Below are 24,253 nucleotides of genomic sequence, written 5' to 3'. Positions count from 1 at the left end.
AAATTAAAATGTTGTTAATGCAGGAGAGTAAGAAGTTATTAGTGGTTGCGTATGAAGGAGGACAGGGAGTGAAATATCCCTGGTTTTGCAGAAGAGACAGCAGATAAAATTTGGATTCTTTTACTTGGCCTAGGGTTTTGAAGGTCGGCGTTTCCTGCCAGTGCGTGAAACAAAAAGGAAAAGGAAGAACAGCATAAGAAGCAGGTTTGGATGTGTAGTTACCAGATGAGATAGCAATAGACACGAGGGAGGTTTAGTTTAGATGCCTGTAAAGACCAAGCCTGAAATGAGTAGTTTTCCACAAGAAGGCAGTCTTTTGGAAAACCCCTGGATACTTACTGCTGACATCATTCAGTCAATGTTTTCCTTAATCAAATATTAATTTAGGGACCTAGGCCAATGCAGAATGACCTGGAGAAGTCAGCTGAGGGGTAACTCATGTTTTAACTGTGACCTATATGAGGAGACTACCTCTCCTGCGGCACTGATGGTTTCAGATGGTTGTACTATTAGAAGGGCAAGTTGCTAGCCAGGAGATGTGTGTGTTGGACAGATGGTGTGTTTGGCTTTCCAATAGCCAGGAGGAGCAGACCAGTGATTTATCTGAGAATTTGGTAAGGTGCAGACGCAATCGATTGCATTGCTATCAGGCCAACAGGGGTCACGTATTTGTGCTGCTCTCATTCAACCAAAGCCAGATGCACTATAAATCTCCAGGTGAAATATCAGGAGACCCCCATTCCAGAGACGGCAGCAGGTTAACAGCGCCTGAATGGCCCTGTCCTCTGAGATGCCTCTCTGACCTTCTGAACTTTTCCTGTCTGTCCCCATGGGATTGTTTCCACGGTCGTGGGCAGCAACAGATGTTTTGAGTCAGAGACCCAGTAGAATGCCTCCAACGTATTTCAGGTCCTGAAGGAGAGGGATTGTATCTCTGGGATGTTTTTTCTTCCCTCTACTTCAGCAACTACACATAATTCCTTTCAATTGTTCTTTCTTTGCTGGAAGCTGTCCATTAATGGCACAGGGACCATTAGCTACAAGAACAGTGAGGCTCAGGCATGCTGCTTTTTCCTTTAACTTGACAATTATCTTGTTCTGGTAGAGATCCTTAGCACATCTGTTTTGTTTGAATCCTATCAAGTTAGGAAAGTGACCCTTTTGATTTCATGCCTACCTTTCCCCCAATCAATCAACAAGTTATTTATTGAACACTCCCCGTGCCCAGCAGAGCATCCCTTTCAAGAGACTGTGTGGGGCTGTAGAAAGAGCTATCATGCATCCGTCATACACTGTCATGATACCCCAGGCCCACTCCAGGCCCCATTCTCAAATTAGAATTAGGAGGAGCTCTGAAATCTATAATTTCTGAGACAGAAATCAAAGCAGGCAGTTTTTTCATCACTGCTTGTGTTTTGTTGGGATTCTGTATCATAGATGTGTTGGGAGGAGCCTGGGATGGGGATTTGCCCATTCCCATGTTTATGCTCATTTTCTCAGTTTAGGGTTCAGTCCCCAGCTGGGGCTTTAGGCCTCCTGCTTTCCTTGCTGTGACTGATGCATTCACTTTCCTCCCTAGACACTCCCTGAGATCGCCTTTCCAGCTTCCTGCACTCTTTCCCACCTTGTTCCACCATATACTAACTTTACTGCCCACACAACTATTCTCTAGGTACCAACCCAGCAAAGTGGGCACAGCCATTGGCTCTCTTGCATACTTGTCTCTGATCAGTCACTCCCAAGGCCAGTCCTGAGACCATTTCCTCAAGCCTATAAACAAGCCTGGAGAATAGCAAGTACCTGTTTCTTCCCAAAGTATACCTTTTGACCCCTTAGCATCCCCAGGTCTTGAATATTGGACAGGAAACCTGAGTTTGCATTTCATATTTGATGCTTCCCAGGTATGTGACCTGAGGCAAGAAAGTATACTTTTATGAGCATCAGTTCCCTCCTTTTTAAAATGGGGACCATGATATGTTCTCTCTCTACCTCACAGGGCTTGTGAGGAATGTGCTTTGTAAACCTTAAAGCTCTTTGTATGAGTTGTTATTATCTGACTAGTTCCTGGTTAGCCATATCTTAGGGTTTTTCAAATAACACTCATTCACAGGTCCTGTAGTGTAGCACATTCTCTCAAGAGTAAATGTCAAACTTAAGGAGTCCAAAAATTAAGGTCAAGATGTTGAATGTCTGAGACTTGACTGGAATTCTCAGTCACGTTGAACTGGGATTTCTCCCACTGCTCCTTAGACTTATTCTTCATGACCTTGGATCAGCTCTGGCCTCCCCCAGTGCAAGGAAAGAGATACTTTTCAGCCCAGCATGGGCTTGGCTGATATCTTCTATTAATTCCTCAAATTTGCATATCATCTTTCTTCCCTAGAGCTCATAGCACTTAATAGGCAAGCAGCGTACAAATGATTTAACAGAGATGACCAAATGATTGGAAAAATAGAAATTCTGAAGTTCCAAGTTCATATCTCTTCAAGTGAAGAGAAAGTCACATGGAGTCACCAGCTATGGAGTCAGGGTTACTTAAAATTTTCTAGGTCTCCATTCTTCTGTAAAATAAGAGGGTTGGACAAGATGGCCTTTAAGATGCCATCTAGATCTATGAGTCTATGACTGTGGGGAGTATTGACTGCCTTTATCTATGTAAATGATTATAAATCATATCAACAAGGCATTTATTTAAGCACAAGTACTGGGGATTCAAAAACATAAATAAGACCATTTCTAGGAGTCTAGGAGTGAGTTTACATTTTGCTGGAGAAAAGCATTGTTTTGGGTGGCTGGAAGGATTAAGATGGTCAGACACTTAGTAAGCCTGTTTTTGTCTCCCATACCCACCCAGTTCTGAGATGGTAGCAGCCCGTCTCCAGGAGCCAGGAAGAGAAAGGGTAGAGACCGGATGTTCTCCATCATGGAGAGAATGGCCTTGAAATTACAGCAGGACAAATGGTGACTGGAGAGAAGAATGTTCTCATGGTGAAGGTTGTTAGACAGCAGCATGCACAGATGATGTGCCTGAGGAATCTCCTTCTGGAAGAGTCTCAGCATCTGCTTCCTTGGCTATTTAAGAACAGCTGCCTGGAGGCGGGGGTGGGGTGGGGGTAGACTCCATGATCTCTGGGGATTGCTTTCAACTCAAGATTCTGTATTACTGTAAGACTGTACCACCACCTATTACAGTTGGATGGAAAAGCTATGGGGATAATTAGAGCCTAGTGGGACCTTTGGGGAGCAGCAAGGTCAGAAGACTTAAGGGGTCCAAGGAGAATGGATCTTGTTTCTGATAAAAACTTGGACAAATCAGGGGAATCCGGTCTTTTTGCTGACATCAGTCACTCTGAGGATTTTCCTACTTTGTTATGAGTCAGCAGGGTAGTGTGGGAGTCAAAAAAAGCTGGTGAGCTCTTAGACTTTATTGATGGAGAGATAATATATAAAACAAGAGAGATTATAATAGTCCTGCTTCACTCTGCCCTGGACAGACCACATCTGGAATATTATGTTTAGTTCTAAACACCACATTTTCGGAAAGATGTTGACAACTTCAATCAGTAATCTTCTTGCTTCCTTCCTCATGGTGTGAGTGCTAAATTCACAGAAGCTTATAACCAGAAAGTTGGCCACCAGTTGGTGAATTTTTCCTGCCACAGCAACTTATAAAGATCATCTAGTGAGACATAAAAAGATTAGGATCTATGTCTATGAAAGGAATACCCATGCTGATGAAAAAATTATCCCTGAAGTATTGAATTCTTTCTTTTTTTTTTTTAATAGCACCTTTGGATTTATTTTTTCCCCACTGAATAATATTTTATTTTTTTTCAACAAAATGTAAAGATAGTTTCCAACATTCACTTTTTATAAGATTTTGAGTTAATATTGATTATTGATAATATGCAATTTCAGAAGAAGGCAACGAGGACAATGATGGGCTCAAAACCAAACCATAGATGAAAGAACCAGAGGCACTTGGCCTGAAGACAAAGACATTTAGATAGATAAATAGGCAAATTCAAAATTTTGAATTTTGAATTCAAATTCAAAAATTTGAATATTTGAAAAGGTCTCATGCAGTAAAAAGATTAGACTTTATTGTTTGGCCCCATAGATTATACCAAGGACCAACAGGTACTAGGTAGACCTCAGGACCATAGAAGGGAAATGGTTCCTAACAATTAGAATTGTATGTAAGTGGGATACACCGCCTTGGGACAGTATGTTTAGGTAGCAAGATTCCTGTCACTCTTGGACTTCAGATGAAAATTAGATGACTTGTCAGGTGTGTTGTTGATTTGATTCCTGGTTCAAATTGGACTAACTCTCTGGAGTCCCAATTCTGAAATACTATGAGTTGGTCCATTCTAGATTCAGCATAGTCTCAAAGATTTCTCTAAGTCTTCCAGTCAAATCAAACGCTCTTTTTCTCCTTCAGGAGTACGGACTTCTGAGATCAAACCATAATCCTTAGGGAGACATTGAAATACATCTCCTACCCCTCCCTGGTCTTGTCCTACCTTGGACCCAACCTCTACCATGACCTTGCATCAGTTCTGGTCCCTCTCTGTGAAGGACAAGATATACTTTTCAACCCAGCAGGTGCTTAAACTCATGTCTGCTACTAATTCCTCAAATTTGCATATCATCTTTTCCCCCAGAGCTCATAGCACTTAATAGGCAAGTAGGGAGCAAATGATTTAACAGAGTGAAAATCAGCGCTCTGCTAGTCTCCAGATCCCACAGATGAGTGGATTAGCTTGGATGTCAGTGGTGAATTATATGCCCGTCAGCAGCCTCCACAGTACTTAGCACTTTACCAGCATTAACTCCCTGGTCCTCAGAATTGCCATACAAACTACAGTATTATCACCTTCATGCAGAGAAAGAGAGAAGGCATCCCTAAGTCCCCAGGGGAGTAACTCTGTAAGGTTTTTGGCCTAATGATGCCCTTTGTTTGAGTAGCAATAAATGGAAGCAAAATAGACTCTTGCCAGCACCATCCTCCACACCTCCACACAGATTCCTTTTCCACCTAGTAATTTCTCACTGTTGCACTATCTGCCTGCCTCTTAAGAACATAAATTCACACGAGTGACAGCATTTCTTGCCAAGCAATTTTTAGTCAGTAAGTAGGTCTTGTTGTTTGAGAAAAATATGAAAGAGAAAGTAGAATGCCAAGTCTTTGAAATCCAATTCCTTTCACTTATGAGAAGCAAGTGATGACTTCTGAATTATAGGGGGTGGAAGAGAGGACCTCTTTGGTCAGCTCCTTGGATAACCGGATACTTGTGATGATAAGTCTCTGGTCATTTCTTTGCTATTGCAATGGTCTGTTGACTAAGAAGAGGATGGGGAGTAACTCTAGAATGCTTATATGAACTTGAAGGATACCCAGGCTCAGAAAGACCCATTTCTATCTCTAACAAATCAAGAGCTGTAATTCCCCCCCCTTCATTAATCATTTATTCATCAATGTGTTTATTAAGTGTCAACATATACATATAGATGTAGAGAGTTGTAGAAAAGAAGTAAAGTCTCTCATTCACTAATTTACCAAGCATTTATTGAATACCTACTATGTACCAAGCACTGGCCTAGGTACCGGACCCCCAGAGACCCTTCTCCCCCCAAAAGATAACAATAGGCCTTACCCTCCAAGGAGCTTACATCTTATTGGGGGAAAACAGTACATAGACAGATAATAAAGACAAAATACATACAAAAAAAATCATAAAGTGGATTTTTCTCAGGGAGAAGGCAGCTGGGAGATGTCAGGTAGGTGGTGGAACTTGAGATGAAGTCCTTTGAAGGAAGCCAGGGACTTTGGGAGGTAGGGGTGAGGAAGGAATGCATTCCAGGTATGTGGAAGAACCAGTACAAAGGCAAGTCGTGGCCCCTGCCCTCTAGAAGCCTCTCATTTAGTTGAAGGTGAGGCTAAAAAACAAACAATTTAGTGACAGTGTTCTAGGCAATGTGTAATTACATGCCCAAATGAGTGGGTGACACAGAGCAGCTAAGTGCTTATAGAAGCTGAGAGTGGGGAGAAATTCATGTGGATTGGGTGAGAAGGGGAGGGAAGAACACAGGCACTGAATAAATACAAAGCATTTGTGGTATGGTAGAGTGAAACTATTCCAGCTTGAAATAAGGTTCATGTGAATTGGCAATACCGTGGTTGGGAAGGACTGGGCCAGATTATAGAGGGCCTTGAATGCCAAGTTGAGTCTATTCCCAGGGTAGTCTCCTTTCACAGAAGAGAATTTAAATGCTATTACCTTACTAAGATAGTTGTTTGTTGCTGTTGTAGTTTTTAGACTCTCCCCTGTGCTTATTTGAGTGTGAAATGGAAACCACTCACACTTTGTAAAAAGAGATCACGCTTGTTTTGGTCTTTATTTTGTTTTGTTGCAACTTGGGGGGCAGGGAAGGGAGCCCAGCAGCCAAATTCAATTCAGGGTAATTTGGGGGGAGGGGATAAGGCAGCAACAGAAGTCAGAGCATATGCTGTGGAATTTGTGCAATTTGACTTGAAGGCTAGAATTAAGGGAGAAGGAGTCAGAGAGAACGGGGCTTGACAGTGCAAGGGCATTCATTCTTGAGTTACTGATAAAGAAGAGTCTAGGGAACAAAACTAGTCCAGAGGAATGAGGGAGAAGAGACCTTCGATGCGACTTCCAGGGCACCCACGTCGCAAATTGTGGCAGAAGGGTAGCACATAACTCCAGCAACCACCAAGGTGCTGCCATGATGAGGTCTTAGAGCCTCTCAGCCTCATTTTTTTTTAAGCAATCAGAGTTAAGTAACTTGCTCAAGGTTACACGGCCAGTTATTTCTGGGTGGGTGCTAAGTATCTGAGCCTGATTCGATCCCACGTCATCCCAATTCTGGGGCCAGTGATCTTACTCACTGAGCCACCCGGCCGCCCCTCAGCCTCATTCTTTACCTACTCAAGATATCTATTTTACCTGCATGTGACCATCCAGCTACAGATGAAGCCAAGGTGTTATATGCTATTTATTTCCTATCTTCTATGCTGGGTATTCAGTGAAAATAGTATTCCTATCACTTAGCTGCATATTTTCAGGCATAGCTCTGGAACAGAAGGCGTGCCTGTAGGTTTTGTTTACCCAGAGGCAGATGCAATTGATTTACATCTGCAAGGGCCAACCTGTCCTTTGTACAAGTGGTCAGACACCCCCACGAGTTGGGATTTGCAGGTGCAAGCCACTGGCACCAGTTTCTTATTGGCCACAGAACCAGCAGGCATGGTACTAGCCCGCAATATTAGGAACTTGGTATTCCACTTGGTATTTGATTTGTATTTGAAACCAAACAGCAATTAAATTCATTCTCCAAAAATCTGGAAGGGGAAAACCCTAATTTTCTAGGATATTTATATTCGGTGCTAAAAGTGAAGCTCTGTTCTAGAGGCCCCCAGAGCTCATTAGCGATAATGATGGTTATTGTTATCATTGGATCTGCGTGTGTCTGGCTTTTTACAAAAAGGCAGCCAAGTGCAAGCCTCCCCGGGCTGGATTGGGAAAGGAGTGGGAGGTATGTACCCATTTGGTGGCCCCCTTGCTGTGCCACCTCCTCCCTAAATCTCACCACTTCTCCAGACCCCACCTCCTCCTTAATAACATCTATATTGTGGTTTCTAAATGATGATAGGTGTCTCTGAATCCCCAAAGCTATCTAGCATCATGTGTAGAGATGTGGCAGCTAAAATGCCTCCTTAGTGATCAGAGCTAGAGGCAAGAAACTGTAAAGGCTAGCTAAACACAGCAGCCTGAGGGAGGATGCAATCAGCAGCCACTATCCTGTACACTTAGGCAAGTTGTTTGGGAAAAGATCAAACCAGCCACCCTTTTGGCCCCATCTTTCACCCCAGGGGTCCTGTTTGGTCTCTGAGCACTAGTGTCATCGACAGGGGCTAATGTTACCACCCCGATTTGGGTTTGTTTCTGGCAGATGGTAGGAACTATTTAAGGCTCCAGAGTAATGGAAGGAGAGAAGACCAGCATGGCCGGCTCATCAGCCCTGCCCTCTACCTGCCCAGGAGCCCTGTCTGTATGGAATTCCAATACCAAGCCACAGGTGGGAGTGGGATCGCTCTGCAAGTGGTTCGGAAAGCCAGCCAAGCCAGCAAGCTCCTCTGGGTCATCCGGGAAGACCAAGGCAACGAGTGGAGACAGGGAAGGATCATCTTGCCAAGTGATGAAATGGAGTATCAGGTGAGGTGATAAAGGGAGATTTGTGTGAAGATTCAAGGGAATCATTTGCAGCCTTATTTCAATATTTCAAAGGGCTGTGCCCATTCATCTTTAGGGAACGTGGTTAAGCTCCGCTGTTTTCATTGTGTTTCTCCCGTTGCCATAGCAACTAAATGACACTCTTATTTGTTATTCAGAATGTGCCTATCTATACACCCAGACTCAGTTCTTTGTTCCTCCCCTGGCTTCTCTATTGCTGAAATCTTCTCTGGACAAATGCTTTCTCCCCCCTCCATTTTATTTTAGATTGTTATCTGGTAGCCTGACAAAGGGATACAAAAGCCAGAAAAATAAACACAAACAAACCTTCCCCTCTAGAAGAGAAAAACTACATCTAGTTCTTAAGATTCTCTGAAGGAAACATAAACAGCCTTTCCTGACCTGCCTTAATGAATCTGAGCCAGGGAAGGGGAGTGGAAGCTGTCTGCTCTCTCTGTGGCCCTTGGATCTGAGCGAGTCCTAATCATTTGTCTCTGAGCCATTCTGGCTTTTACGATCTTATTAGAGAGAGACAGAGAGAGAGAGAGAGAGACAGAGAGAGAGAGAGAGAGAGAGAGAGAGAGAGAGAGAGAGAGAGAGAGAGAGAGAGAGAGAGAGAGAGAACTGAGAGAAAGACTGAGGCACCACAGAGGTGGGAGCTGTTTCGATGCTGGTAGGCTGGCCAAAAATCACCTGAGGCACCCTTTGGAATAGGTGACTCCATACCAGCATCAACATTAACCTTCTCCTCCCCAGCCAAGAAGCAGCAACAGATGGCGGGCGAGACAGCCAACTGTTTGCTTAGCTTGCCAGAGGACATGTGCTAGTTTGCAAAGAGAGAGTGAGCTGAGTGAGGGAGAGAAAAAGAGTGATGATTTAACATCACAGAGCAAAGACACCTCTGTTTGCTCACTGCCCTTCCCATCCATGTGTTAGAGGGGTGTTGTTGAGAGTCATTTTCTCCTAGTTATAATTGTGTACCCGTAAGGAAGCTGTGTGTCCTCGAAGCAAAGTGAATCCATACCCTCTCTTTCTCACAGTGGCCTAACCTATTCATTTCCTCTGAGTTTTAAGAATGCTTCCAAATACCTAACTTGGGTATTGAAGAAAAAAAAAGGAAAAACTTTAAACATAACTCAGGTTAGTTAGTTCCACTCCTTTTAACACAAACTAAATATGGTTCTTTTTAATCAATGTATTCTAGTGACTAGACCTAAAAATTCATCACCTTGTGTAGGGTTTTTTCTCCCCCCACCCCGTCAAATATACATTTGATCTGATCCAACTTTTTTTTTTAATTAAGTTTATAAATGCTGCTGCCATGTGGTCAACAGATGCAGACCAGGTGCAATGAATGAATGAATGAATGAATGAATGAATGAATGAATGAATGAATGAATGAATGAATGAACAAAGAAGCAAACAAATACATAAAGACAAGTAGGGAAGAAATGAGAAATCTTTGCACTGTTTGGTCATGGAAACTTCACCTAACCATGGGATTTGTTCTGATTGTTTTCATAGATTGTGTTCGAGGGAATTCTAGGCAAAGGACGCTCAGGAGAGATTGCCATCGATGATATCCGGATAGGCACTGATATCCCTCTAGAGAACTGCATGGGTATGTCAGCATCTGTCTCCTCTGGGCCGCTCCAAACTACACAACAAGTTTTGGTGTTACACCAGAAGGCAGTTTATCACTGTGTTAGATGCTGTGCTGCCTGGATTCAACTCAGGGAACAAAACTCAGTTGTTACCTTGATAAAAGGAGCTGGCAATTCCTCTCCCTCAATACTAAGGAAGGAAAAGGAAAAAAAAAGGGAAAAAGTTGCTCTCTAGAAAGTGAAGGCTCATGTACTTGAGGTTAGAAGTGGGTATCCTTCCCTGGGACCATTTAGGATAGCTGGAATGTGACATCAAGCAAAGCTTACCATGCCATGTCCCCAGTCAAAAATAGATGTACACAATGTATAAAGAACTTCTGAATGCCAAGACCCCATCATCAAACTCTAGCTTTTAGCAAGGAAAATGCCACAGGATGAAAACCACCTGCCACTCAGGATTACATGCTCAGAGGACTTGATGAATTTAATGGAAATCTTCACAAGCAAGCAAAAATCAACCCCCCCCCCAAAAAAAATAGATTAGAAAATTTCAAACAAAAAAAAAACCCAGCTTTGATTGTGTTAGCAATAGCATAATTACTTAAGAGATTCTTTTACCTGAATGAAATATAAACCAAGCTATTGGAAATTTGGTGTCATATCCACCACATGCATATGCTAAATGGTCATTGGAGCATTGTGCAATGTTCATTGAGTAGTTCAATAACCCTACAGAAGAGCAAGGTGCAATGCTGTCTTATTGGCCAGATGTCCTTGAGAACCTCAATGAGCAACACACTTCCCACTCATTGTCTCACCTTGGGTTAATGTTCTCCTAGCTGGGCTTCCCTGCAATGGCTTTGCTAGACATTTTGTCGTCCATGTCTTAAGACTCACTGTAGGCAATAGAGCTATGCCAGTCTAGAAAATAGAGAGCAGTGAGAAGGGACTAGAGCTTCTTTGGCCTGAGAAGTAACTCTAATGACTAACAAAGTGCTTTTCTTGGCACATTTGTCTGGGGTATGTATGTATGTGGTGATATCACCAGCACCTGGGATTGCCCTGGTCCCTCTGGGAAACTTCCAGGCTCCCAGCCTCTAAAAGTGATCCAATGAGAAAGTAATCAGTGGTAAGTAACTGATTACAATCCTTTGGGGAGCCATTAATCCAAGAAGGTTTTTTTTTTTGTTCCAAAGAAACTTTAGGTACCTTCTTCCTCTGATGATGTGTTAGGCATGATACAGAATATGTAAAAGATATAGCCCATGTGCTTTTGGGCTTGACATTTCAGAACCAAGACCAGAGTGTGTTACAGAAAAGTTACCAGAAATAATTTAGCATCATTCATACTATTTCCTTGTCATTTTTGCCTTCTTTATATTAATAATTATTCTTTATATTAATAACGCGTCTTTTTTTCTCTTTCAGAGCCTATCACAGCTTTTCCAGGTGAGAATTTTTCAGGTAAAAGATACTTTAAAAATATGCATATGTGTTGTTCTTATGCCTCTCCACCCTACTGTCCCATGTAATATGAATTTGAAAGACAAAATTCTCTAATCTTGACCAAATCTTTGTAGTGTTACTACTTAGGGGAAATGGGTGATAATGTCTTCCCAACACTAGATGGCGCTAACTACGCCTGCAGTGGTAGCAGAAGAGATTGAGAGTCTTACTATCTCTTGTTTAATTAAAGTTTAGAAGCCAATAATAGAGACAAATAGGTTAGGAATAAACCTATCGGCCCTACATTGACCAATGGGAAGCAACGAGGCTTGAAATATATGAGTGGTGTGGAAAGAGAGCCAGTAGACAGAGTTAACGAAGAAATCAGTAGCAAATTAAAAGTGAAATGAGGTGGCAATGATTTATTTTAGCATGAAGATGGTTTCTTTCCAGTTTCCAGGCACCAAGACAGCAGTCTCAATTATTCCACAGTAAGGTATAATGGCAGGTGGTTTTGTGAAGGAAGAAAATTAGGAGTAGACTCCGGAAATGACTGTCAGAAGGAGGGACAATTAGAGTTCAGAACTTGTTGTTTAAAAGTAAAAGAAACAGGGAGAAATGGTGTTTTTAGTGTCTAGAACAGAATACTTCAAATATAGGGCTAGAAAATAGAAAATGAGATTTTTTTAAATCTCCCTGTTAAGTCAATTGAGCATACAGCAATAACAGTATAATTTAGGGACCTACCTCATTTGGATAGAGAGGGACACTTTTAAGAATCTAAATGAATGGAAATTCTCTGTGCTATGGAAAATTTAGTTGGCTTTTTGTTTCTTCCTACCCATAATCCCATAAAAGTGACATTTCTAAAGTCTTTATTGGTAGGTGATTAATGTATGTGTGAAAGGAGGGGAGGCACCCTAAGTAGAGGATATTTAGCCTTCTACACTTTGCCTGTGTATAAGCTGCTCACAGAAACACCCACATACCCTTCTCTATATTTGCAGGGTTTAATCATATCCTGTTCTATGCAAAAAGAGTTGTGTGATTCTATTATGCCCTGTTAAGATTTTACTGGATCTCACCCCAGAGGTGATAGCATGTCAGAGATAAAGAAAGTCATTTTTATATCCAAAGTCTAGACTTTTATCTTTATTCTCATTAATCTGCCCAACTCATGGCTAGCTCAGAGCCACTCAGGGACAGTTAAGTCTCTGGTTTGTTACCTGGATGCACTCTCTAACTCCCTCTTTGCCTGCCTAATTTGCCACTCACCAGTCATAGCTCTAAGACAGCAGAGGAGTGAGAGGTGGGGTTTGGAGTGGGGCTAGAGTGGAAACAACAGGTTCCAGCAGTAGGAATTACTTTTCTCTTTTACTCTCCTGGACCTTGTTTCCATTGCCTCAAGACAAGTGCCTGAGCACACACATGCACACACAATATATATATACAAACACACATGTGGACACACATGTTCAAGGTGTTAAATTTACATGCTTTGGAATGATTTGGATATGAGATATATGTAAATTTGAATAAAAATTTTGGGGAGGATTTCCAAAAATTTGCTTGATGACAAGTTTGAATTCAAGTTTTTTCCTTTAGGGTTCCCAAGTACAATTTTCATCTGGGTAAAATAAAATCTTTATCTTCTTGTACACCTATCAGGTCAAGTCATAATTGCCATAAGGTAGTGAGGCTCAAAGTGCCCATGTAAAGATTAAAAAAATAACTTCCCAGAAACGGCTACGCATGCCATTGTGATGTGAGTATGGGATCCTATGATTCAGGCCATGACTGGGGCATCACTTCTCTAAGAGAATAAACAAATGGGTGCACGTGTGCTCTATTCAACCCATGTGCATAAGAGTGTTTCACAGAAAGCTTAACAATATCTCCTTTAACAAATAAACATGTAAACAAATGTTATGATTGACCTCTGTGGGGCAAGGTTGAGTATACTGAGTATTAAAACAGCCCCTGTGTTCACGTGAGAGGGGAAACAGAGAGAGAAAAAGAGTTATGTATTCCCAAACACAACAGGATGAGGTTGGGAGCAATGGGATCTGGTAAGTGGTGGAGAAAATTATGTTAGTCTAGTTCTGTGGTAGCAGCTGTTCCCATGGATCTCATGTCTTGGTGGGTTGGGTTTTTTGTTTGTTTTGTTTTTTTGGAGAAGTGGGGAGAATTAATTCTGAATTTCATTAATTCTGACTTTAAGACAGAAAATATCACCTTCTTAGGAAGACCTCAGAATGATTTTAGAGTAAATACTTGGAGCAAATGCTTTTGGTCCTGGGTCATTTGGGTACTTTTAGATTTGGAGACATCTTTAAAAGTTTTGCTTTTTTCTCATTTTCTCTTTCACTATGAAACATTTTCTTTTGCATTCAAATAGCCTTAAATGTGCTTTCTGCTTTGGCATGTTTTATCTGTGGCTTTATAATGGCGTGTGAGGGAAAGGGGAGAAAATGGATAAATTTTGTGTTCATGTGTTTTAAGCAGTGTCTATTTTTTTTGTTCTGAAATCACTTAGAATAACATGCAGTCTGAGTTGTATGTTTTTTTAAGCATTTCATACAAATGCGATTCAATCATGTATCTCTTATGAATTGAATAAAGAACAAAAATGTGTTATACACAGAAAAGAGTGAGAAAGTCCAGAAAAGTAATCCAGTGAAGATGATGGAGTATTTACTCTCAACCAATACTTGAAAAAAAAAACCCAACTAATAGAAGAGTAATAATAAAGAAGCCAATAAAAATATATAAAGTAATAATCAGTGTTCTGCACTTAGTGGGCAGGTGGCTATTTTTAGCACCTTTCAGTCTAAGCGAGAGTTATGGTTACTGTTATAGTATTTTGTTTTGAAACAAGGAATAGTGAAGATGAATGCATGTGGTTTACGAACTGTTTGGCCCCCCAAGATCCTAGATGCTAGACTTTTCTTTTACGGAAGATGGGCGTGTTCTAAGAACCATTGCTTACCCATCAAGTACCCATGGGATGAATAGAAACAGTAAACTTTGCTTCATTGTAACTGGCTCACTTTTCTTTGAAGTGTATCTTACAGTCAGGGCCATCTGGGACTTGGAGTCACCTCAAAGGGCTGGGGATGGAGGTCTGACATACCATGTGTTTTCTTGGTCCCCCAAACCCAAGAACAAACCAATTGTGGATACATTGTGTATGTTTAAAATTAATGTCTAGATCAGACTTAGGAAAAAAAATGTCTGAAGGGTAGTTTAAGCAGGAAGAAAGGAGATAGTCCCACTGGTTTATTGGAGCCTGGTTAGAGCAGTATGAGTGGGTTATACACAAATGAACCTTGTTTAGCAACAACTGACCTATTCACCTTCGAGCTGCTTTCTTAAATACTCCGAGCCCACAACATGGCTCCCCCAAAGTGTAGGACCTAGGACAGTACTTCTGTTTCAACATAATCTAGGAATGTCTCCATTTGGAGTATTTTCAAGTGTTACAAGGATGCTTGTGCGGGTTAATTAGTGCTCGGCAGAGTGATCCTCTGATGAAAGGAAGGAAAGTATTAGTAATCAATCCATGCCTGTGTTTCAGATAGGCAGCTGTGGTGTGTGAATTGTTCCTGGCTCCTCTCTTACCCTCCTCCGACTGCCAGATTAAGAATAGGTGTTGCTGAGCGAGGAAGCATGGAGATCAGATATGTGTAAACGGGATAACTACTTGGCTGACATTGTTTGCTTTTGGAGACACTCATGGGTTATGTGTGAGGTACACTGTACACCCTCAAAGAGGTCGGACACATTCCTATAGTTTACCATTAATCCAAACAGCTGCCAAGGTCAATTTGTCTGAAGGGATGAAAATTTCTTTCCCTGACCTCCCTTCTCTATGAACATAATGGACAATCCTTGGTTGAAAGAAAGGAAAACAAGCTCTAGGGATAGGGGAAGAAGGCAGAGATTTGGCATTGCCATCGATGAATATAATGGTAGAGTCAGACCTCCAAAGATCAGGGCAGCTTCTGGTGGCTGTGGGAAACTCTGATGTTTTTCACTCATCCCTTTGCTGCCCGAGTGGCAAACAAAGATCAAGGGGAGATATTTGCCTCATTAGTCATTTCAGGACACTTTGTACTTCTCCATTCTCTCTCCAAAGAGATCAGTGGGCGGGTTACCTCATTCTTCCACCATCTTCTGTAAACTCTCTGTCTGGGGTGGAACAAATCTTTTTTTTTTTAATTACCTCTAGCAAATTAAACAAACTTCTTGTCTTTGAAGCTCTTCTTCTCCAGGCCCTTCATTTCAGCCTATGAAGATAACCTGAGTGAGTGTCCTTACCCATGTTAACTCACAGAGCAGATTGTTTTTAAAGAAAAAAAAAATACCAACTTTTGTTTAGGAAACATCTTTCCCCCCTCGATAATCATGTTGTTGTTCAGAAATTTCAGTTGTGTACGACTCTTCGTGACCCCATGGACCTCTTTCCATGGAGTTTTCTTGGCAAAGATACTGGAATAGTTTGCTATTTCATTCTCCAGTGGCAAACAGAGGTTAAGTGATTTGTCCAAGGTCACATAGCTAGGAAGTTTCTGAGGCTAAATTTGAATTTAGATCTTCCTGACTCCAAACCTAACACTCTATCCACTGTACCACTTAGCTAACCTTATTAAATAACAAATTACTATAAAAAATTAAAGAATTGGAAGCAATTTAAAATTTTTTAAAGTTATATAAGTAATAGAAATAACAGAAATTATGTCATCTTTTATTCTATCAAAATGAATTCTTAAGGGAATAAATTTATTTGGAATATGCCATAAACAATATAAAACCCCAATGCAACCCAACCAAGGAAGGGTCATGCCCACATATCACCACACCTGGACAAGACTGAAATCTCCAAAAAGTAATAGATCCTTGCCTGCCCTACACATCTCCTAGAGCAGAAGCTTTAAATGATGAAACAATGGGATTTTAGAATTTCGTGAGGATCCTCAAGATCTATAGTCTGGGCTAAAATGTAGTTCAGCCCCAAATGTGAAGACTTTGCGTGCATTTCCTGCACCAGATGAATATATGATGAGCATTTTAAGTGTATTTATTTTTATATGTTTTGTGTCCTCCATTAGAATAGGAGTTCCTTGAGAGCAGAGACAGTCTTGATTTTCCTATTTCTGTCCCCCAACTTCATAGCATAGCAAACATTTAATAAATAATTTATTCCCTCATTCATGCGTGACCACAACAGTGGTTCAATTCAACAACGTAGCTAACTGATTAAATTTCTGGAGTCCCAGTATCTAATAGTTGGCCAAGACAGACCTCAGAGACCTCTTTTCTAACCCACACCTGTCCCAGACTCCCTTCTATAACTTCTTCCACAAGCAGTGAGTCAACCTCAAAAAATTCTAGGGAGAGAAAGACCAATCCCTATTAAGGCAGCCATTTGGGGATAATACTAATTGTTAGAAAGTGTTTTCTTATACCAGGCCTAAACCTGCCTCTCTCCAGCTCCTACCCTTTCCTCACATTTCTGCCTTCTGGAGACAAGCTAAATAAACCTAATTCCTCTTCCTTATGTGATGAGCTCTGTGCAAGGCACAAGGTGGGGAGATAAAAGAGTTTTGATAAGACACATTCCTGCCTCTTGGAGACTACATTATAGGAAAAAATTGTGGAGATAATATATATTATATAATTATATGACATAATTACATATTTTATATAATTTAATATATGACATAATTATATGTTTTATATATTATATAGTTTCATATGTAGCAATTATATATGTGTGTATGTATATATATATATATATATATGTGTGTATAAACAATGTACAAAAATCAGTCAATAGTAACATTCTCTAAGTGCCTACTAGGTACCAGGTCCTGTGCAAAGCATTAGAGATACAGTGAAAGGCACAAGTCCTTGAAGTGAAAGGCACAAGTCCTTGAAGAGTTCACAGTCTAATGGACAAAATAATATATGATAAATGTTCCACCAAAAAAGTGGAAACCGGGCATTATATGAAAGCCAGGATCCAAAGTCATCACTAACTAGGGATCTCAGGTAGACTTCCTGAAGAAGGTGGAATTCTTTCCCCAGAAAATACTCTGCAAGATTGTTAGGATCTTTTGCTAGGGCCAAATGAAAGCAATGGGTTAGAATCCACTGGTTCTTTTGTCTTTTACAAAACTTTAAAAAAAATTAATTTATTTTACATGCATTTGTAATCTGTCCCCTTCCTCCATCCTACCCACTCATTGAACAATTAAAAAAAAAATCTTCATTATAAACATGTATAGTACTGCACAGCAAATTACAACATTAGTCATACCCCAAAACATATCTCTGCTTATGAAGTTCACCACCTCTATGGCTAGAGATGAGTGGCCTATTTCTTTTTTTTTTTTTTGCCTTTTTTTGGGGGGAGGGCAGTTGGGGTTAAGTAACTTGCCCAAGGTCACACGGCTAGTTTTTGTGTTAAGGGTCTGAGGCTGGATTTGAACTCAGGTCCTCCTGACTCCAGGGCCAGTGCTCTATTCACTGCACTACCTAGCCGCCCCTATGAGTGGCCTATTTCATCTTCAATCTTCTGTATGTTGGTCCTTTTATCTTGTTTATATCTGCCATATCCTGAGAATGTCAGGGAAAACTGTAAAAGAGGATGGAGGTTCCATATGACCCAGTCCTTGTTTGGTTAGGGGAAAAAAAGCTGAATTGAATTCATTTCTATCCCCTAGTTATCCCCCAACCTGAAAAGGATCCAGCTATGGACAGCCATGCTTATTCCATCTTCAAGTTCCCCTAATTTTTTATTCCTGCCACACCATCCCTTGTTCAAAGACTATGATGACAGGATTTTTTTTGTGTGTTGTTTTGATCCAGATTTGTGATTTCTTCGGGAAATGTCTGGTGTTGAAACTCCCTCCACCAATGCCCATTAACAACTTATGTATAATTTATAGTCTTACAGTTGCTTAGAGGCACAGAGACATTCAGTGACTTGTCTGTTGTCATCCAGCTAATTTGTAGCAAGGGCTGGACTTGTTCTTCTAGAGTTCAAGGCTGGCTATCTACTATACCTTATTGCCTCTCTGATTGAGTGAAATAATGAAGTCCAATGCCAGCCATCCTAGGCTTATTGGCCCAAGGGACAGTTCCAGGAGACCTAAAGGCTCCTGGGCTCCTTTGGACTCCAAATCCTCTACATTGCCATTTAAAAGTCCAATGAGAATGGCATACTTTTTTAATGGGGAACTCTACCATTAAGATGGGAATAATGCATTTTACTGGGAATTTGGGGGGGCTTTAAGTGGAAGGTGGTAATAAGGTGAGGGGTAGACATTTGTGACTATTTTCTGGCTTGATAGAAAATTGGGTTGTTGCTGTTGTCTGGTCAGGTGCTTTGGATGTGGAGTTAATCCCTATTGATTCATTACTGTCATTTTTCTCTGACTGGGAAGTCATATCCTCATTAAGAGAATGTCCCTCAAAGGCCATGAGAGCCAAATCCCAAATCAGAGGAAAATACCTTCCCCAGAGGATGCTGTTATGGGGACCTTCCTCTGAGTCATTTACTTCAGGCCTCCTTTTTCTTGTACTTTATTTTTCCCCTTGAATTTTTCTGTACCTACAAATAACAAAAAAAAAAATGGTGACAGAGACCCAGAGAGATTAAGCAGCTCATATTCTTAGTCACCTGAATAAATGAGTTGACACCATTTTGCTGGGAATTTCAGGCTGGCTGTCTGAAGTCAACTTTACTCAGTTTCTAAATTTCCAATATACCCACAAAATTCTTTACCAGCTACAGTGATGTAATTATTGAAAGGTATAAAGTTTCCCCCAGATGTATCAGAATTGAGGAAAAGGAGGAAGGTGAAACAAGAGGAAAATGAGAAACAGAGCATGGTGTTATTCAGTTAAGAAATATTCATTAAGGGCGTCCTATATACAGTGGACTGTGGTAAGCAAAGGGATTACTCTATTATATGCTCTAGGCCCAGGAACCTTTGTTGTGGCTTTGATATCAGTAGGGTTTGTGTGGGGAAGCCTCTCCCTCTCTCTCAGCTATTCCAGAAGTACGGGTACTTCTGATTGTCAGAGAGTTACAAAAAGAATTCCCTTTTCTTTGGAAAGAGAAGAAACCCTCCTATCCAGAGGAGCTGGCAAGTCACATTGATATAAGGCGAGAAAGTTGGGCTCTCTCTGAAAGATTGTCTAAGTAAAATATATCTTTCATCCACTACTGATTAAGAAGTCAGCTACGTTCTACAAGTCAGGAAGAAAAGGTCTGACATAATGCACATTTTTGCTAAACCATAACCCATTGTAGGAGACTATTGGGTGATTCACATAGTTTTGGTGTAGATCTGAGCCTAAAATCATAAATAACATAAATCTTTCTGCATGTTCAGTGAAGAACTTTGACCAAGGCCCAATATCTTATGCAGGAGAAATGCTTGGAGTTGTTCTTGGTTATGCCAAAGTATCTTGTGCAGAAGGATCAGGGGTATTCTTGAACCGCCACTTCATCTCTTGGGACTCAGAACTAGCTGCTAGCCCCAGAAGGCCAATGGGTAGTAAGTGGTTTTCCTGAGATCAAAGATAGACTATATTCATCAGTAGGGCTCATTTCTGGTTTGAGCAATCTCAGAGGGGCACAGAAATATTCTGAACTAGATTGTCATCTGATGGAAGTCCCCGGGAGAAACAAGCTGTAACCCTACTTAACATCATATGGGATTCTGGCCAATCCACCCCCCAGGCACCATTGGATACAAATTTGGTGCATTATCTCCATGGCAACCTGAGACAGGCTATTGAACTTGGTGGCCAACTAAATTTTACTCTGCCAGTTTCATTTTTGTTCAATAGCTTTTCTAGAATTCAGTCTTTTTATGTGCATGTGCGTGCGTGCGTGTGTGTTGTGTGTGTGTGTGTGTGAGAGAACTTTCCTGCTCTGATTCTGCTTGGATTTTTTTCTCTTATAACTTCTATCGCAATTCACTATTCAAACCCTACCTCCAATTAAAAAACTAAGATGTGTTAGTCATTGCCTGACAACTGTAATCGTCCTGTATAGACAAGACTGGGCTGATTTTGATGGGCACAGCAGAGCTGGCAAGGCAAAGTGGAATTTGCCTTTAAGTCTAGCCAGGCTAATTAATAAACGGTTTGAGAATACTTACGTGCCAGGCCAGATTTGGTATTTCCACCCAAATTGCACTTTCATAACTCATAACTCAGCAGTAGCTCGGCATCGCTTTGTACTTGCCTGTATTCTTGAAAGCATGTATATGTTTCTTTTTTTTATTATTATTAATTTTTTACTAGTGTGCATGCTTCCCACCTAGCAACACTCTTCTATGTCTCTCCACCAGGGGGCACCCTCCTACCAGGGACCGAGCCCACAGTGGACACGGTTTCAGTGCAGCCCATCCCAGCCTACTGGTATTACGTTATAGCCGCAGGAGGTGCCGTTCTGGTGCTGGTCTCCGTCGCATTGGCCCTGGTGCTTCACTACCACCGGTTCCGCTTTGCGGCCAAGAAGACCGATCACTCCATCACCTACAAAACCTCCCACTACACCAACGGGGCCCCTCTGACAGTGGAGCCCACCTTAACCATTAAACTAGAGCACGACCACAGCTCGCAGTGTTGAGAGTGAATCAGTACAGAGGACAAGGACAAAACCCCAAACAAAACAAAAACAAACGAAAAGACTTCAAATGCATTGCCTCGATTTTGCACTTTTTCCTCTTCGCCTAGTCTCTGTGTGGACTTCTAGACATCTCTTTCTAATATCCTTATGTCCCACTCAATTTTCTACCCTGTGCTCTTGGATGCCATTTCACCCATTCTCCCAGTGTTGGGGTTCGTTGGGGTTTTTTTGGTTTGTTTGGCTGTTGTTGTCAAGCAAAAATAACTATAATGCTGCATCGTGGATTATGAGAAAAGCTATGTACCCCCCTTCCCTTAATCCCCTCACAACCTGATACAATCCACCCACCCAGAGACTGATTCCTTAATTTTTTTTTTTAGCCTATCCCTTATACCTCCCCTCAGTGGGCAGTCTGCCAAGAAACTTGATGGGAAAGCCTAGAAATGTGTGTGTGTGTATGTCTACATATATGTATGTATGAGTATCTTATCTATGTACAAGAGATGGTATGCGTGTGTGAGAGAGACTGATTCAATGTGTGTGTTCAGTGAGGGCCCCCCCCTTTCAACTTTTCCTTCTTTTACTTCTCCTGGGGGGTTCTCTTACACAAGAAAATAATATGCTAGTTTGTTTACTTGGGGGAAGAAATGGAAGTTTTTTGTTGCCTTATCCAGCACTGGATGTGTTTCTGTTGGCTGTCATTATCATCTCTGGGTACCTAACGAAATAGAGAGGGCATGAAAGAATGGTTCATGGCCTACTGACCTTCCTGACCCAAGAGAAAGGTTCTCCCAGATGGATTCCCAGGCCCTTTCTTAGTGGATAAATGGCAGTATCTTAGAGTGATGAAATAATGCAGAGCCATTGGGTGCTGCCACCCCTGAAGCAAGTCTGCTTGAGTTGCCTTATAAAAGAGAAGCTTGTAATGAATGTTTAGCTTTTATTAGTTAAAACTAGCCTTGGAGTAAGTCATAAAGAACAAATCTGAGATGGGTGTTGAAAATGCAGTAATTAAATTGGAGTGGAGGAGCAAGAAGAAAGGGTTGGAATATTGTACCTTAATTCTGTTCACCTGAGGAAGGGAATTGATTGAGTCATTCGGAAAAGCAGGGGAATCAAAGATGAGAGTCTTCTCCACCCTTTCTTTGGTATTCTATTGAAATTTTGGTGGCGTGTCTTAATACTCAGATGGATTTGTGTTCTCATGGATCAAAAGTTTCCTCTAATTATGCGGGTGGTATCTGCCCATCCAGGGTGATTCTTATCCTTGTCCTCCAAAAAGCTTACTGGAGGGGGTTCACCCACCATGCCAGAGACTTTCCTCACTTCCTCCTGATATCACCAGGGTACCAGTAGAGCAATCTGGCTGTCTCCCTGTCAGCCCCTGGATTACAAAGCCATCCACTTGACTTAAAATATTATAAGAGAACTTACCTTTTTTAAAATTTACCTATGTGCTACTCCTTAAAGCACCAAGTAGCACCTGGCAGATGGACCTTATTTTACTGGCCTATAAAATCCAGATGTTGACTACATCTTAGAGTATCAAGTGTGGTGAACATGATTCTACTATTGCCCATTAAAGCCATCTAAAGCCATGTGGAGAAAGACATAACTAAGAGAAATCACCTAATGATAAAATAATGAAATGGAATCTATATCCAAGTTAAGACTTTTTTTTTTCTGTTTTAATGTCCCTGCTTATGTTTTAATGTAGCCCTTGAATTATTTGTCACATGGGGAAGCAATGGATGGCTTCACCAGTAGAACAATCTGTGGTCATCATCTCTGTGGGGGAAGAGAGACATTCTACTCAAAGATGTCTCCTTAGCCTCTAGGTAGCTACCAGCACATAGAACTAATGAGCGTTTGGACGCTTGGGAGAGAGAGAGATTCAGCATTTCTTCAAAACACCCAGCTCTGCCTCTAGCCAGAAAAATGATTCTTTAGGATTAAGTGTCTTTCATCCTTTGGAAAGGAAGATGTTTCCCTTCTCTTTACTGAATTCCAGAAAGCAGCCCTGGATGTATTTTTAAGCATTCTTTTTTCCAATTTTCTCTACTCAGTAAAGGAAAAGATAGGATAGTTGAGCAGAAGGTTTCTTGAGATCTCAAGAGGTTTTCTCCCCTCTCAAAAATCCTGATAGGAAATAGAGGTGAGGTGGGCAGCTGCATAACATGTGCTTCTGCTGTGAGTTCCATGCTTAGCAGTAGATCAGAAGGGGTTTGGCCCCAATGAAGCTTCTCTTCCTGTGAGTGAACAGTTTGGGCCGATTTGATTTCACGAGGATGTTAGTTGCTTCTGAAGGTGCCCTAAGAAGATGATGAGTTAGGAAATACCACCCAGAAAATCCAGCCAGTGTAGTGGCTGGCTGACTTTTCATATACCCTCAGAGATTTTCCCTTCTTTAAAAGAAGATGACAGCAACTTTGTGAACTTTCTGCATCTTTATCAGATGCTCCATGTGGGAAAAATACATTGTCTTTATGCACATGTCAAGGTAGAGTCTATAGGAGTGCTCTAGTCTTTGTGAATTCCCATGATGTGCTTCAAATGGGGATGTCACCTTTCTCTCTCTCTCTCTCTCTCTCTCTCTCTCTCTCTCTCTCTCTCTCTCATTCTCTCTTTCTTCCTCCCTCCCTCCTTTCCCTTCCCCCTCTTCCTTCTTAGTATTTTTCCTTCCTTCTTAGTAATTTTCAGGTACTGTGCAAAAAGGCAGGTTATTCTACAGATATTAAAAATATGCCACAATCTGAGGCTTTCAGGAGTGACATTCTGATTCTTAATTCAAGTGGGGAATGGGGTGGGTTGGGTTAGGGAAGCCACCCGTGCTTTAAAGATGATATGGTACATGAGTACATGCATGTTATAGCCCAGTTGCATCAGGATTGAGAGAGATATGAGAGCAACTGATGGAATGGCACAGATCAAGCTTGTGAAGATTTTCCCACATGGAGGTCCCTTGTCAGTATCTCCTGCTCTTGAACATTAGTGAGATGGAAACCTTTGTCTCTGAGGTGAAGTTCCCTTCTTGTCGTTATATTAGCAAGTGCTATCATATAGTCATTGTCCTAGGGCAAAAAAAAAAAAGGTCCATATGGTTCCCCTTGCTAATACATGATGCTGGAAGGGAAGTGAAACCTCATCTTTGCCATGCACGCTCTCCCCCACCCTTACCCCCCAGCATTTTTCTTCAAAACCAGAATTGGGCAGGAAGACAGCTAGTAACATTTCAGAGGTTGGTACAGCTACCGTCTCTTTAAAATGAAACTAACAGACAAACAAAAAGA

General features: G+C 41.3%; 1 protein-coding gene across 4 annotated transcripts in view; it reads left to right on the top strand.

Annotated features, from left to right (window-relative positions):
* Positions 1-24,253, top strand: part of NRP2 (neuropilin 2) — a 149,823-nt gene that overhangs the window by 100,494 nt on the left and 25,076 nt on the right. The window contains exons 13-16 of one of the 4 annotated variants that reach the window (XM_069075306.1): positions 7,981-8,243; positions 9,786-9,882; positions 11,294-11,329; positions 20,683-24,253. The exon at positions 20,683-24,253 is cut by the window's right edge and continues 191 nt beyond it. In XM_069075306.1, coding sequence (XP_068931407.1) covers positions 7,981-8,243; positions 9,786-9,882; positions 11,294-11,329; positions 20,683-20,963 — 677 coding nt within the window. In that variant the 3' untranslated portion in view covers positions 20,964-24,253. The remainder of the gene's footprint in view (positions 1-7,980; positions 8,244-9,785; positions 9,883-11,293; positions 11,330-20,682) is intronic. The other 3 variants (XM_069075307.1, XM_069075305.1, XM_069075304.1) reach the window with 3 other exon arrangements.

The sequence above is a fragment of the Petaurus breviceps genome, unplaced genomic scaffold (genome assembly GCF_028583685.1).
Source record: "Petaurus breviceps papuanus isolate PSGF00001 unplaced genomic scaffold, PetGlider_PUasm1.0 90903, whole genome shotgun sequence".
In the NCBI taxonomy this organism is placed as follows: domain Eukaryota; kingdom Metazoa; phylum Chordata; class Mammalia; order Diprotodontia; family Petauridae; genus Petaurus; species Petaurus breviceps.
This window is presented reverse-complemented; position numbering and strand designations above follow the sequence as displayed.